The 17498-nt window shown below is 39.3% G+C and overlaps 1 protein-coding gene across 1 annotated transcript in view; it reads right to left on the bottom strand.

Annotated features, from left to right (window-relative positions):
• The window catches only part of ARL2BP (ADP ribosylation factor like GTPase 2 binding protein), a 145369-nt gene that overhangs the window by 70701 nt on the left and 57170 nt on the right, over window positions 1-17498 (bottom strand). The window contains exons 5-6 of the mRNA XM_033940900.1: window positions 12956-13041; window positions 7115-7211 (exon numbers count right to left, since the gene is read on the bottom strand). Coding sequence (XP_033796791.1) covers window positions 7115-7211; window positions 12956-13041 — 183 coding nt within the window. The remainder of the gene's footprint in view (window positions 1-7114; window positions 7212-12955; window positions 13042-17498) is intronic.

Raw genomic sequence — 17498 nt, 5'->3', positions numbered from 1 at the left:
GAGATACTGGATAGGAGGGTAGTGGGAAGAGAGAGGAAAAGTCTTTTTTATTTATTATGTTTACATCACAGAGTTGGCATGGGGTTGGAGAGGTTGTAACCCTATACCTCTACTAAGGGGTCCTTTTATTAAGCTGCGCATTTAGCGTGTGCTAAATCAGTTGGCGTACCTTAATAAAAGGACCCCTAAGTATCTTAATAAAAAGTTTGGCCCACAACTTAGCCTGCTTTAGATTTTGGCACCTTATGTGATTGAGTTTGACACCCCTGCACTAGATCATTAATAAAGCAGCAGTCCCAGCACAGACCCTGGGGAATCCCACTATTTATAAATCAAAAACAATGTATATAGGATAAAGAGGTATTTTTGTGGAACCCCACTATTTACCCTTCTCTATTGAGAATATTTACCATTTAAACTCACTCTCTGTTTTCTGTCTTTCTTTTTTTTTTTTTTTAATCTTTATTCCTTTTTATTTCTTTCAACAAGTGTACAATATTATTACAATTAATTCACATAACTCACTTGACATTCTTAAACAATATTATTATACATGTTTTAATACCCCCCATCCAGCTCCCATCCCTTCCCATATCAACAAAATATTTCGTCCAAACTTATACATACTTATACATCCCTCTTTCATAATACAATTAATCTTACATTAAATCTGTCCCTCCCCCTACCCTTTCTTCCTCAAACTCTTTATTCATTTTATTATACAAAGTAATGCACAACAATATATATCTCATCATAGTACATATATCCCCTTATATTTCATAACAACATATTTCCAATAAATTTACCCTCTTTCCTTTTCTATTCATACCTATATACCATGTTTCTTATATCCATTAATCAGTTGAAATATACCGCTAGCTAACTAAATTATCCTATCCCCCCCACCCCACCCCATTTTTATAAATTATCCTCTAAGGAAAAAGAATAAATCTTAATCATTATAATAATCAATTAATGGCCTCCACACCTCTTGAAACCTTTTAAAATACCCCCTTTGTACTGCAAGAAATCTTTCCATCTTGTACATATGACAAACTGAGTTCCACCAGAAACTACAATTCAGTCTAGAACAGTCTTTCCAATTAGTTGTTATTTACTGAATTCCCACACCAGTAAGAATCATCAATAATTTATTGTTTGCTGCAGATATTTGGCATTTGGCCCTCATACACATTCCAAAAACCACTGTGTCATAGAATAATGCCACATGACTCTCCATCAATATGTTGACTTGATCCCAGATTGATATCCAAAATGCCTGAATATATGGACAATAAAATAAAAGATGGTCTAAAGTTCCAACTTCAATTTTACAATGCCAGCATCTATTAGACTTAGAGCAATCTAATTTTTGTAATCTAGTAGGGGTCCAGAATGCTCTATGCAACAAAAAGAACCATGTTTGCCTAATAGATGCTGACATCGTACCTTTAATTCTCCAAGACCAAATACGTGGCCATTGAGATGCATTAATCTGATGCTTAATCTCAATGCTCCAAATATCTCTTAATCCATTTTTAGGCTTCTTATTCAAATAATTAGATATAATTTTATACCACTTTGCGGCCTGATGACCCAGAAAATCTGCCTGGAAACATAAGAATTCTAAGCTGTAATGATCATTTAAAGATTTCCATTCAGGGAACCCCACCTGAATAGCCTGCTTCAATTGCAACCACTTAAAACTTTGTTTTTTATTCAGACCATATTTATGTTGCAATTGTGAAAATTCAAGCATCTTACCATTATCAATTATTTCCGTTAATGATCTTATACCTGCTTTAATCCAATCTTTCCAGACAACCTTAAACCCGCCTATTTGTATCTTGGAGTTTACCCAAATAGTCTGTTGTTTCGATTTTAAAATAGAATCAGTAGTTAATTTGTCTATAAACCTTAATGTTTTCCAAGTATCCATTAATACTCTATTGTCCTTACGTATTCTAGGCACTTTTATACCAAGCAAAAGATCAAGCCTAAGTGGAAAGATAAGTGATCTCTCCATCTTTAACCACTCTGGTAATTGTTCCAAAAGCTCTGGGAGGACCCAATACATACCTTGGCGCATGATATAGGCTTGATGATACCTATAAAAATTGGGAAAATTTACCCCACCCTCCTCAATTGGTCTTTGCAAAGACACTAAAGCCACTCTTGCAATTTTACCCAGCCAAATAAATTTAACCAGAATACTATTTAATTTTTTATAGAAAGACCCCTGAAAAAACACTGGTATCATTCCCAATTGATAGCAAACCACAGGCAAAATCATCATTTTAACAGTTTGAACTCTTCCCCACCAGGACAAATGTAAAGGATTCCATTGCTCACACATCTCTGTTACTTTTTGTAATAAAATTTTTTGATTTATTCTCATTGTCTCTTCGAGTGTTTTATTCAACCAAATACCTAAGTACTTTATTCCATCCTCTTTCCATATAAAAGGGAAAGAATCAAATATACCTTTTGTACAATGCACATTTAAAGGTAAAATCTCTGATTTAGTCCAATTTATTTTGTATCCTGAGAATTTTCCAAATGTATCTATTACCTTCAGTAGACATGGAATTGTTGTTTCCGGATTCCTCAAATGAAGCAAGATGTCATCTGCATAAGCAGATACTTTATATTCCACTCCAGCACATGGAATACCCTGTATGTCCTTTGCCTGTCGAATAGCTAATAATAAGGGTTCAAGAACTATATCAAAGAGCAAAGGAGATAATGGACAACCTTGTCTAACTCCCCTCTGCAACTTAAAAGCATCTGAAATATTATTATTTATATATAAGCGAGCAGTTGGGGAGCTATACAGTGTTTGAATCATTTGTATAAATCCGGATCCAATACCAAACCACTCCATAGCTTGATACATGAAATTCCATTCTACACGATCAAAAGCCTTTTCAGCATCTAGTGATACCGAAAAAGCCGGATCATTAATTTGTTTTGTTAAATAATACATCTGAAATGCTAGTCTAGTATTATTAGAAGAGTGTCTCTGAGCAACAAATCCAGTTTGATTCATTCCTATTATATGCGGAAGAGCTTTAGCCAATCTTAATGCTAAAATCTTAGCTAATAATTTACCATCTACATTTATTAAAGATATAGGCCTGTAATTTGACACCAATGTTGGATCTTTATTTGGCTTTGGCAAAACAATAGTTAAAGATTCTGCCATAGTGCCTGATATACAACCTTTATTCAGTTGATCCTGATATAATTTTAATAAATATGGTAATAGGGAAATTTGAAATTCTTTATAAAACTCTACTGTAAATCCATCTCCACCTGGAGCGGTCCCAACTCTAAGGGATTTCAATGCCATTTGTAACTCTTTTAATGATATAGGTTTATCTAAACTTCCTTTTATATGATCAGGAACCTTAGGACCTTCAATTAAACTCAAAAAATCCAACCCATCTTTCTCTTTATTTAAATAAGACTCCGAAGAATACAGTGACTTATAATATTTTAAAAATTGTTTTAATATATTTCCAATTTGAGAATGTGAATTGCCTAACTCATCCTTAATTATGTTTATTTTTTCCTTCCTTTTCTTTGCTTTTAAATAATTTGCCAATAATCTTCCAGCCTTATTTGCACTACCATAATATATCGCTTGTTGAGCAAAAATATCTTTCCTTACTAACCCAGAGGAAATTTCATTATATTCACATTTTTTTTTTAACAATATTTGAAATGTCTCCTGTTCCCATTTATTAACCAATTTTAATTCAAAATTTTTAATTTCTTTTTCCAAATTTACATATTGCTTTCTTAGCTGTTTCTTTTTATATGCAGAATATGATATAATTTGTCCTCTCATAGTTGCTTTGAAAGCATCCCATAAAATTCCAATCGACATTTCCTCTAAATCATTAAGTAAAAAATATTCATTAATTTTAGTTTGAAATTCTGTGCAAAATTTAGAATCAGCAAGCAATGCATTATCAAACCTCCACACCGGTTTAGAATTATCTTGATCTACTAAATTAACTTCTATCCACACACCACCATGATCAGATATTATTATTGGTTCTATGTCAGCTTTTACAACTTTCTGTACTATCTGATCTGAAACAAAAATATAATCAATTCTTGAAAATGATTGATGAACATGTGAATAAAATGTAAATTCCCGATCATTAAAATGAAGAATACGCCATATATCTTTTAAATTACATGATTGTATCAAATTATCTAACCCCATTGATTTCATAATTCTACTTGGTTTTTTATCCATTATTGGATCTATAACAGCATTGAAGTCCCCAGCCACCACTAAATTAGTAGTAGCCAGTGGTAAAATTAATTGTTGTAGAGACTTAAAGAATTCACTTTGATTCGAATTAGGGGCATATACATTTAACAACGCCATTGTATTATTGCCCATGCTCATGTCAACAAGTACCCATCTTCCTAGAGAATCTGCCTTAATCATATTAAACGTTGCTGGACATTTTTTATTTATCAATATTGCTACTCCTGCCTTCTTTTTTATCGCTGGTGCAAATAAACATTGTTTTATCCAATTATCTGACAGCTTCATAGACTCTATCCCAGACAAATGTGTCTCCTGCAGAAAACATATATCTATATTCTGTTGTTTGATATATGACATTACCTTTTTCCTTTTTACTGGGTGATTCAGGCCATTAACATTTAAAGAAAATATTTTGAAAGTCATTACACAAATAAAAATTTAATATCTAAGAATCTCCACTTCAATATCATATTATACTCCTTTTCCTTATATCCATACTGTAAATTATCTCGGTCCCCTTCCCCCCAACACCTCCCTATCTCTCTATCAACATATTTCCCCCAATTCACAAAATCTTTAATAAATACTATACCAACATCTCTTCCTCCCATTCCCCTCCCTACTCCCTCCCTTCCCCCCCCAATTAATAATGCAAACTTGGAAACGCTCATATATAATCAGGTGACAAAAAGCTCCCTTCAGGCTCTGCCATATACATCATTTATCACTCTTAATAAGCTACATTATATAATATAATATCTTTCAAATAATCTACTAAGTTCAAATTTCATTTTTTTTTTATTTTTTTATTTTTTTGTTATGTTTTTTTTTTTTATTTCTTCCCCTCCTTCCCCCTTTTTTTTTTTTTAATTTTTTTTAATTTTTTTTTTTTTTCTTTTTTCCCCCCCTCATTCCACCCTTTTTCCTCCATTCCCTTTTCTTCTTCCACCCTCACTCCCCTCCCCACTTATCCTTAAATTATAAAACATCTATAGATACAGAATCTTTCCCTCACATGCCCAAGAAACTCATTTTCTTATACCAATATCTTTTAATATTAAATTGAATTTACTACAAATAAATAAATCAATATTATTGTATTCCTGTGAAAACAATTACATGTTAATAAATTATTCAATTTTCTAATTGCATACCCCCTTTAATTAATCTAAAATCACCTTCTTAACCTTAAACATTAAACCAGTTATCAATCAATAAAAGGACATTATTTCCTATCCTGACTTTCTAATTTCCTCAGAAGTTTTTCATGAGATACTTTGTCAAATGCCTTTTGAAGATCCAAATACACACTATCAACTGGTTCACCTTTATCCATATGTTCATTCACCCTTTCAAAGAAATGAAGTAGATTGGTAAGGCAAGATTTCCCTTGACTAAAAGCATGTTAGCTTTCTCTCATTAATACATGCTTATTTATATGTTCTCTCCAACTTAGATAGTATAGTAGCGCTAGATAATATATCAATGCTTTATAAATTCTTTCTTAGTCCAGTTTCTTTACAACAGTACATCTTAGGAATTCAGATATCCACCCTTATCGATAGATACAGGTGGTGGGATTCTTCATGATTCCAAGTACTATTTCCCAACTATTTACTTATTTCAATTATTTTATATAAATATAATAAATAATAGACTTAGCTTATTCAAAGTCCATTCCCCTTCCCTATGCGTTTCGCCGAACTTTCTCAAGATTGGGGGAACTGGACATTACAGCATAGTTTCTCCTAGTAATCATGAAGAATCCCACCACCTGTATCTATCGATAAGGGTGATATCTGAATTCCTAAGCTGTACTGTTGTAAAGAAACTGGACTAAGAAAGAATTTATAAAACATTGATATATTATCTAGCGCTACTATACTATCTAAGTTGGAGTGAACTGTTTTGGTGTAAAGAGTGAGATTCTCTTTATATGTAATGTAATGTAATTTATTTCTTATATACCGCTACATCCGTTAGGTTCTAAGCGGTTTACAGAAAATATACATTAAGATTAGAAATAAGAAAGGTACTTGAAAAATTCCCTTACTGTCCCGAAGGCTCACAATCTAACTAAAGTACCTGGAGGGTAATAGAGAAGTGAAAAGTAGAGTTAGAGGAAAAATAAAAATAAAATAAACATTTTAACAAGACAGCATTGATCTAAATACTTTGGAAGGTAGAAGAGAGGAGAGAAAGGAATATATACTATAAATATTGAAAGATGGCTCAAATGCAGACGACCTATGTATATGTTCTGTCATTTTGTTCTTTATAATAGTCTCTACCATTTTGTCTGGCAATTTGCTACTGTTCAATTTGTCAAATTGATCCATTTCATCTACCAGTGTTATAGAGATTTGAGTTTCTCTGATTCATCAGAAGTGAATACCATTTCTGGTACTAGTAACTCCCCCACATGTTCCGTCAGTGAAGATCGAGGCAAATAATTAATTTAATTTCTCCGCTATGTCCTTGTCTTTCCTGAGAGCCCCTTTAATCCCTCGGTCGTCTAGCGATCCAAGCAATTCTCTTCCCAGCTTCTTGCTTTTAATATACCTAAAAAAGTTTCTACTGTGTTTTTGCTTCCAGTGCAATCTTCTATTCAAGATCTCACTTCCCATTCCCAAGATCTCTCTTCCCATTCCTTGCATTTGACTTCACATTCTTTATGTTGTTTACAATTATTTTCAGTCGGATCCTGAGTATTATTATTAGTTTACACAAGAAGGGGGATGACCTACCAAAGTTGAGTCTTAAAGCAAAAGCAAAACGGCATCATGTTAAAATAAGATCAAAATATATAAAAGAAAGACTTACAGCTCTGTAGTCAATGAACATTTCTTTGAAAGCCAGAAAGTCAGTAAAGGTGAGAAGCATGTCAAATATGTCCCCTGCAATCTCTTCTTTATGTAACCTGGAACACAAAAAGAAAGAGATGATAAATTTGTTTTTCAGCTCTATGAACAAATGTTTATGTTTATATTTATTAAAAGATTTGATGTTTACTACATGTAGTATTTCAGCTAAATGCAAATTTATGTAAAAAAAATAGGGCTAGTCATACTTTTTGCACACATGCCCAAGGAATATGAAGTATATAGAAAGTTCTAGAAAAAAGAAATACAATAAAATACAATAAAAGGAAATAACGAAAGATTAGGTTCTTACCTCTGCTAATCTTTCTTGTAAATCCACCCTTTATGCTGGATCCTGGTGAGAAGTAGTTATCTCCTATTGCCAGGGGCTGTAGGAAACTTCAGTCAATAGAATTGAGCCCCTCCCACTGCACTTATCTCCTGAAGCATGCTATCTGGATTCCAGTTAGTCGACAAGCTGCCAGGAAACTCTACAGCAGTGTTATCGTAAACTGTATGCCTCCTGAGATTTCAAGTGTGCTGCAATACACTGAGGAGGAAGAGAAGCACCGGCAAGCTGACTTGCCTCTCGCTGTAAGAGACACCTCCTGTAGGGCCAGAGGTTCATGTGCCGTCGCGTTTCTCTCTGCACCCACCCATCTGCCTGCCATTGTGTTTCTCTCTGCTGGCCTGTTTTGATGATGCAACAGGCCAGCCTATCAAAGGCCCCAAGAGTCGCAGATGAAACCGTGTCTAAATTAATCCTAGCGGTAGCTGTGTGACCAAGTTAAAAGCACACAGTGAGCTGCCATTAGACACAGGAGAAGTACTGCTGGATAAGGGATGAGGGAAAGGGAAGGGAGAAGGGGTACTGCTGGACGGGGGGAAGGGGAGGATGGAAGGGAGAAGGGGAAGGATGGAAGGGAGAAAGGATACTGCTGGACATGGGGAGAGGAAGAGGTGATGCTGGACAGGAGGCAGGGAAAGGGAAGGGAGAAGAGGTGCTGCTGGACCTGATAGAAGGGGTGGTAAAGGAAAGATGCTACACACTAGAGATGAGGGTGAGATGGTGGATGGGGAGAAAGCATATTAGCTGCGAGTGGGGTTGGGGGGAAGGAAAATTGTTACAGGAGGAGAGTGATGAGAGAGAGAGAAATGGACATGGGGTGGAGGAGAGGGAGAAATGATGCATGGGGAAAGTACATGAGTTGGGGAGTGGGAAGGAAGGATGTCACTCGAGGGAAGAGGCAAAGAGAGAGAGAAAAAGTGTGCAGGAGGCAGAAACGGTTGGACTCTGAGAGGGCGAGATGGATGGGGAGGATAGAAAGGAGAGAATGAGAAATGTCACACTCGGGGGGAAGGAGAAGAGGGCAGAGAGTGAAAAGTTGGGCTCACGGAGAGAGAGATGTTGGTTAGGGGAGGGAAAAAGGACCGGAGAAGACGTATGCAGGAAGAAGAGAAAAAAATGTTGGACTGGTGGAAAGGAGGGAGAAATATTGGACTGGGAGCAAGGCCAGAAAGGAGGAAGAGATGGACTGCAGGGGGCAGAAAGGTGGAAGGGAGAGAAAAATGTTACATTGGGGGGCGGGGAAAAGGAGAGATGACTAAAGGAATGGAGAGATACCAGTTCAGGGAATAGAAGGGAAAGAGGGAAGTCTGGTAGTGCAATAGAAATAATAATAGTAATAGTAGTAGTAGTAGAGAGAGATGCCAGATTATGGGAAGGAGAGGAGAGAGATGTTGGATTACTGGGAGGATGGAGGGAAGGAGAGAGATGTTGGACTACTGGGGAAAAAGGAGGGAAGGAGAGAGATGTCAGACCATGGAAACGGTGAGGGAAAGGGAGACAGAGAGGAAGGGAAGGGAAGACATGGAAAAATAGATTTTGAGAAGAAAGCAGAAAAATGGAGAAATTGAATAAGTTAATACCAAAGATGGATGCAAGGCAGGAAGTGAAGGAGAGAAAACCAGTCAATGGATAATAAAGCACTGGAAACATAGTTAAAAGCACAGAAAAATAAATTCACCAGACAACAAAGGTAGGTTCAAAATGACAACAGCGGTGGAGTGGTGGGACTGAGGCTTTTGCATTTAATCAATTACTACTTTAAGAGAAGATTTGGTATCTAGTCCTATTTCTTACCATTGTTAAATTACAAGACATTGAATATGTATTTTGGGATCCCATCCAATTACAACAATTTTGAATGGCTCGAGAACAGAAATGAGGTTTGTTGGTTTAATGTTTCACTACTGAGAAAGTTGGAGGATGTCAGAGTCCCAATAATAGGGAATGGCCTAGATTCATATGAATCAAGAACCAATTCTTAGTTTTCTTTGTACCTTATGTTAATTGATATAGTAGTATGGCTCCCTAGTCTTGTGGGCTTGAAAAACAATTTTGTGTTATATGTATAATCATTGTAAAACTTTGTGTAAGAATCCTTTTTCTTTGGTAAAAAAAAAAGGGGCTAAACCCAGGAACACCTCTAACCTAACTCTACATTGAAACAGATGGCCTTCAAAGCAAGGCTGGTCTGAGACTGAAACCCAGCTTACCAGTAATCGGCCAGGTGACCTGCGAATCGGACAGAAATAGGGCGGGTTCCCAGCATAAAGGGTGAATTTACAAGAAAGAAAATTAGCAGAGGTAAGAACCTAATCTTTCATTCTTGTACAATCCCCCTTTATGCTGGGACCTGGTGAGACATAACAGAGCAGTCCCTAAACATAAAGGGGGGGGACCAATGAGCCTGTCCCCAAAAGCAGCATCTTGCTTGGCCACATCAATCCGATAAAACTTGTGAAAGTTTAGGCCTGAAGAATCTGCAAACGTAGGGACTGTCCGCTAGGTCTCAGGAGCCACACACAGCTAGGTTAGCCACATCAGCGGAAGCCCCCCGAGGCGCCCTGGAAATGTAGGGGGATGGAAAGATACACCTCAATGGTAGGCATCATCCATCTTCGTTCCGGGGTCCCTGTCTGAGAGCACAGGGACAGACTAGTGTCCGGCGGAGAAGCAGCAGCATGTTGTGTTGGCTTCTGATGGGGATCCACAGGCATAGATTTTTCTTTTCAACCAAGCATGCCTAATACATCATATTCACAAATTCAGGGGGGGGGGGGATATTCTCACGCTCTGTGCATCTCAGATTTTGAGTGCTTAAAAGATTTATGAGACTTTGCACTGGAACTGCGCTTGCGTTTCACCAAAATGCTGTCATCACCCTTCAGAAGGTTTCCAGATGCGATTGCCATGGTGAATGCAGCAGTAGATCCAAGAAGGACCGCTTCAGAGGTGGAAGGCACTATATCCATGGACACCTCACCCCCTTTGTGGGCCACGGTGCATGTAGAACACGGCTACGAATCCGACAGCCATCCGCAGCAAATGAGGCATGAATCCATGCCATCATGTCCTGAGGAGGCCCATCTGAGAAGTTTGAAGCAAAAACGAAGCTTCTAAGTATAAAAAAATATGCTTTAAAAAAGTTGAGAAAAAAGATTTTGCCCTAAAATAGCCCAGGAAAAACACAGGGAACCCTGGAAAACAACGATTTTGAAATTTTAGAGGTGTGTGTGTGTGTGTGTGTGGGGGGGGGGGGGGGGGTAGGGGTAGGGCATGCAGGGAAACCATCGAGAAACCCCTTTTCAGGATCCCCCCCAAAATCGCTAAACCAGGCAGGCAAACAGCTACTCACCGTGCACTGTGTTGTAAGGGAGAAACGGCAGGCAAGCTGAGTACAGCATGCATAGAGATCTCTAACCTCAGGAAGCTGGAAAACTGGATTTAAAGTCTTCTGACTACCTCACCTGCCCAGTCACCCTAGTCAGTGACTTCCGAGACCTCTGGATTAAACAAGGAAGGTATGCAGTCTGGTCCTAATCCTGGGTGTACCTCCACGGAATCGTGCAGCCTGCGCTCCACACAGTAGCAGATGAACCCTGGGTAAGCTAGCTCCCGATCCTGAAGCCCCGATCCGACGTGCAGGCTGTCTGGTGGCAGGTATCCCCCCAGAGACAGACTTTACTCCAAAGTCTGCGATCTACTTCCGAAAGGATGTCCCCGCAGGGTATTTCCATAGCACAAGGGCAAACCCACAAAAAGTATTAAAATAATATACTAAGGGCTCCTTTTATGAAGGTGTGCTGGGCCTTAACATGCAGAATAGTGCATGCTAAATTGCTGCGTGCGCTAGCCGCTACTGCCTCCTTTTGAGCAGGTGGTAGATTTTCGGCTAGCGCACGCTAATCCAGTGTGTGCGATAAAACTGCTACCGCACCTTCGTAAAAGGAACCCTAAATTTCAAGAAATGAAACACAAGCAGAAAAGAAAACCTACAGCTTGGCTTTTAGGAAAACAAAACTGGGATCCAGAGAGCATGTCCCAGGAGATAAGTACAGTGGGAGGGGCTCAATTCTATTGATTGAAGTTTTCGACAGCCCCTGGCAATAGGGGATAACTACTTCCCACCAGGTCCCAGAATAAAGAGGGATTGTACAAGAATAGGTCAATGTTCAAAAAATTTTTATACACAAAATTGTCTTTCATTCACAGAAATGTTTCCCTTTATAAACACTGCCTTTGAGTATACTGTAAACAGTACACTTGCCTCCACTAAATGCATGCAAAGCGGTACATTATTATGCAAATGGGTAGAGAATCTTTTGAAAAATCTTTGTGAGCTGTGTGCTGCTCCTGAAAGTTAACTATGCTTGAAAAGGTGTAGTTAAGCTGCCAATGCTCTTGGCACAATCTGAGTCACTATGATTAAAGAAACATGTAGCCTTATATATTCTCCTTTGTGACCAATGGTAGCAAAAATTAAAAAAACAAAACAACTTCTCAACATCCTCCCTACTAATATATACTTTCCAACCCCAACAACTGCGTACCCCCCATGCCCAAGTTTCACAACATTTAGGCCTTCCAGACATCCTCTTGATGTCCCCATTCCCTTCTTCTTTTCTCATACCTAAACATAAAGCTGACAGTATCTCAGGATTAGGATTTGCAGCTTTAATTGTAAGTAGAGAGAAAGAGAGGTGTTGGTGTTCTGGGTTGAGGATCTGGGAAGGCCTTCATTTGGTGAAACATGGATGTGAGGTGGAGTTTGTTAAGGGGAAAGGAAAAAAAACCCTGAAGTCCCAGGTTTTCTTGTGCGTGTTAAATATACTAGAGGGATATTTTCTGTGGGGGGCGACATCATCCTATACTGCTTGTACAGTGTTAACTTTATGTAATACTGTATATATAACTCTATGTAACGTTTAACCTGATAGAGAACTCTATGTGATATGTGCTGCTTGTAACCCGCCTAGAACTCTGATTTATGAGGATTCAGCGGGATATAAGATTGAACATAACATAACATATAACATCATTTTTTCCAGCCTGCAACATGAATAAGATTTCCATGGGATTTATTATACTCTAGTACTCAATTAATAAATCTTAGGGTAAAAAATTCACTGTGTTACTGCATTTTAGTCTGGTTGAACAAACTTACTGAAATTTATCTGATAAAGTTTTGAGTGGGTAGATATAGTCAAATTTTTAGGTATAAAATTAGCTGGACAAATATCTGACTACAGATAACCATCTAAACTGCTATATCAACCTGTTTTTATTTTTATGAGTATTCACATATGTTTTTGTTTTATTCCAATTCATAGCTATAGAGCTTGAAAAATGTTATTTCTCTCTCTATATATATATTTAGTTTCAAGTCAAGGAGCACAACTCAAAATGAACTAAAAATGCCTCACAAACTGAATCTAGACAAGCAAAAAGACAACTTACTGTAAAGATGCAGTGAAAGATGTCATATTAAAGCCAGGAAGCCTCTTGATCAGCTGCAGTTCAATGTATTTCTCCACTAAAGAAATCTAAAATGTATTAAAATTATGAATAATGTTTGGCAAGCACATAGCAAAGTTACTCAGCTGTAATAGATGTTTGAGGACAGCAGGTATATTTTCTGACATATGGGTGATGTCATCCATGGAATCGAGCATGGACAGTGAAAAGTATATTGTCACTTTAAATTTTAGCACTGTCTGTACCGCGCACATGCTGGTGCCTTCCCGCCCAATGTCAACTTGTGGGACCTGCAGCAGAAAACTAAGAAGCCAACCAGGGGAGGTGGGCAGGTTGCGAGTATACCTGCTGTCCTTGGAGAACACCTGCTACAGGTGAGTAACTTTGCTCTCTTCAAGGACAAGCAGTTATAAATTCTCATATGGGACTCCTAAGCTGCTAGGATCATGCCTCTAGGAAGAGGGTTACAATTAACAAACATGAACCTGGCAAATTGAAAGGGTTGGAAGGAGAGTTAGCGTTAGGAAGAAAACAAAATTTTGCAAAACTGCTTGCCCAAACCGACTGTCCCATCTAGAATGGTGCTTCAAACAGTAGTGGGAAGTGAAAGTATGGACCAATTGTCTACTTTATAAATATCCTCAATGGGTGTAGAGCGGAGATAGGCTACTGAAGTTGCAGATACCTTATGAGCAGTGACACGGCCGTCTAGTGTTAGCCAGCCTGAGTATATGCAAAGAAGATACAGTTTGCAAGCCAAGTGGAGATGGTTCTTTTGGTGACAGGAAGTCTAAGTCTGTTAGGGTCGGACACGAAGAGTTGAACGGTAGTTCTGTGAGGCTTGATGTGATCTAAATAGTAAGCAAGAACACATTTACAGTCAAAGGTGTGAAGAGACGCTTCACCAGTGTGAGAATATGGTCTTGGAAAGATGACAGGTAGAACTAGGGACTGATTGAGGTAGAATTCAGAGATGATATTCAGAAAGAACATTGGGTGAGTGTGAAGTACAACTGTAATTGTTAATTTTGAATAGGGTGGATCTGCCACAAATGCTTGAAGATCACTGATCTGGTGTGCTGACAAAGGCGATGAGGAAGATCACTTTCCAAGTGAGATTATTTTAGTGTGAAGTAGAAAGTGGTTCAAAAGGAGACTTCATCAAGTTGGAAAGAACAACATTAAGGTTCCAGGCAATGGTCGAAGGCTTGAGAGAATGCTTCGTTTGATAAAGGCCTTTCGTGAACCTGGAGACCAAGGGATAAACCAGTAGAGGTTTCTTTTCCAGCAGAGAGTGAAATGCACTGATGGCACTAAGATAAACTCATACTGAAGTTGTTTTGAGGCCTAAATTGGAAAAGAACAAAAGAATAACCTTACTGGGTAAGACCAATGGTCCATCAAGCCCAGTAGCCCATTTTCACGGTGGTCAATCTAGGTCCCTAGTACCTGGCAAAAACTCCGCCTGGCTAATTTAGATGACCGCCCAGCTATCATCCGATGTGAATTCTGCTGCTGCCCCCTGCTGCTCAACATAAAAAATAAAAACCCGGCTTGGAAAACTTATGCTCCGGGGCTCTAATGTGTGCGTGCCGGCTTCCCTTGTCTTCCCTCCGAAACTGGAAGTTATGTCCGGGGGGGGGGGGAAGAAGAGAAGGGAAGCTGGCACACACATGTTAGAGCCCCAGAGCATGCATTCGCTACGGGCTAAGGCGGGAGACAGGTCAGTGAAGCTTACAATTTGCTGTTCTTGCTTCCGGGTCCTGCCTACTTTCTGTTTCCGCAAAGGCAGGACCCGACAGCATTTCTCCCAATAGGTCGATCGCGATCTTGGGCCGATCAGCCTTCTTCTCCCTGATGTCAATTCTGCCGTCGGAGCGGAAGTTCTGGCTAGCCAATCGCTGCCTGGCGGGGCTGGAACTTCCTCTCCGACGGCAGAATTGACGTCGGGGAGAGGAATGCTGGTCGGCCCAAAGCAGGGAAGCAGGGAGAGCTTGGGTTGGCAGCAGCGGCTTTGGGGCCTGTTCCCCAATGGCAGTGGCTTGGGGGAAGGCAGGGAGAAAGAAAGAAAGAGGGCAGGCAGGGAGACAGAAGGAAAGAAGAGAAACAGAAAAAAAAGAAAGGGGGCATGAAGAGAGAAAGAAAGAAAGGGCAGAAAGAGGGGAAGAAAAAGTTGGGGGAGGGAATGAAGTCTGGAGGAGAGGAAGCATACAGGCTGAAAGAAAGGAAGAAAAATTGGATGCACAGTCAGAAGAAGAAAGTGCAACCAGAGACTCATGAAATCACCAGACAACAAGGTAGGAAAAATTATTTTATTTTAAATTTAGTGATCAAAATGTGTCTGAATTTATATCTGCTGTCTATATTTTACACTATGGTCCCCTTTTACTAAACCGCAATAGCAGTTTTTAGCGCAGGGAGCCTATGAGTGTCAAGAGCAGCGCTGGGCATTCAGCGCAACTCCCTGCGCTAAAAACTGCTATCGTGGTTTAGTAAAAAGGGAGGGGGTATTTGTCTATTTTTGTATGGTTGTTACTGAGGTGACAGTGCATAGAATCATCTTCTTTGACCTCTTTGAAAAAACCCTGGAATAGGAATGATAATTAACATTTTCTATGTGTACAGTGTGCTTTGTGTTTTTTAAAAATGTTATTGTTGGTAGATCATTTTGACTTGATCATTTTAAAAGTAGCTCGCAAGCCCAAAAAGTGTGGGCACTCCTGCCCTAGAACATCGCTCCTTAGTTTTATCAAGTGGTGCAGTGTGGGGCCAGCACTTTACATCTTATCACCTCATTCTTTTTTTTTTCTCCTCATGTACAGCACGGTTTTTTATTCTAAGCAGCTCTGGCACTAACAGTACTATGGGTGCCTTATGCTACTTTCACTACCACTTGCAGTCAGGTTCGGCATTTTATCATGGTTTTGGTTTTTTATTTAGTTTTTCACCAGTATTTTCATTTATTTATTAAAGCAGCCTTTTTTAACAGCCCGATGCCCCTCCCCTATCAGTGTGCATGCAATCCACTGCCGACACTTTTTTGGCGCCTCTTTCAATAGATCAAATATCATAGCCCCACTGTCGCGTGTTCACATTTATTCTGCGTACGAGTTTATTTCATCAGTGCAGAGACCTTTTCGATAAGTCCATTTTACTCTCCCTTTTTTACTTTCCAGAGTGCTGTGGTTTTATTCTTTGGTTTTAATAGAAGCTCATTTGAACAATAATTTAGATCTTTCCCAGGTTTCACTTTTCATCTACCCGGTCGGCTTGTCTTTGAGCTACTATCGGCTTATGTTTTCAAGATACACTCTGTATTATCAGCTGTTCATTTCCCATACGTTTACTTTTGCCCTGTTTAGGTCTATATAGTCTAGGCATACTGTTTGTAACCAGCCATCATTTTAAGTTTGTATATGCCCTATTTTAGAGGGGGTTAATTTCTTTTAGCATGTTATTTCATTAATTCTGAGTTCGGTGTTACAATATGTTGTTCTTGGTTTTTAGTTTACACATTATTTATTATTTTCTATGACATGTTCACATCACAATTTTACTCAAAAGTATAAATGGGTATCCATATTTCCATTCAAGTTTCATCACGGTGCTCTGGTTTTAGCTCCAGTATTTATCACTTCCGTCCACCAGGTCTGGCTATACGTTATCATTTCATATTTTAAAGACTCACTCGTTATAATGGACATGTCCAATTTTAGCATTTGAATCTTAGTACTATGGGTTTGGTCTTTTCTGGTTTCCTCTCTATAGTCTGCTTTTCGTCTGGAGTCTTTTGAGTTTAGAATTACATTTTATGACATATTTTTGTGGTTATAATTGTATGACATTCTAAATCGGTCAAGTTATCCATTTTTTTAATTATTTTTTGCTCCCTCATACAATGGCAGACCGCCCCGGGTGCCAGCCCTAGGGGGGGTACACAGTCGGCTGGATCCAGAACCTTCCGAGCTGCTCTAAATGGCACCTGCACCTCAGCGTGACTGCTGTACTTATTCCGAAGCAGAGTCGGCAGCCGTACTGAAGTGCAGGAAGGTCTCTCGATGACTGCATTTGCTGCCTCTGCCTCCGGAAGACGTAAGTGACGTTGGAAGGGGTGGGCCGGAAGCTGCAGTCATTGTGGAACCTTGCTGCAACTCCCTGCGTCTGCCGGCCCACCCCCTCCAACGTCACTTACATCTTCCAGAGGCAGAAGCAACAGCAGTCATCATAGGACCTTGCTGGTTTGGAGGGAGAGAGGAGCACAGAATGGTGGTGGAGGGAGAAAAGAGGGGCAGATGCTGATGGAATTGGTGTGCAGGGAAAGGAGAGAGAGACATAAGGGGGAAGGATACTGGATGGAATTGGGTTGGAGGGAAAGAAAGGGGGCAGATGCTGATGGAAGTGGGGGGAAGGGAGAGGAGAGAGTGAAATGCCAGACCATGGGGGTGTGGGAGAGGGAAAGTAAGAAGAGGAGAGAGATGCCAGACCATTGGAGGAGGCAAGGGAAGAAGATGGATGCCAGAATAAT

Source organism: Geotrypetes seraphini, chromosome 4 (assembly GCF_902459505.1).
Source record: "Geotrypetes seraphini chromosome 4, aGeoSer1.1, whole genome shotgun sequence".
In the NCBI taxonomy this organism is placed as follows: domain Eukaryota; kingdom Metazoa; phylum Chordata; class Amphibia; order Gymnophiona; family Dermophiidae; genus Geotrypetes; species Geotrypetes seraphini.
This window is presented reverse-complemented; position numbering and strand designations above follow the sequence as displayed.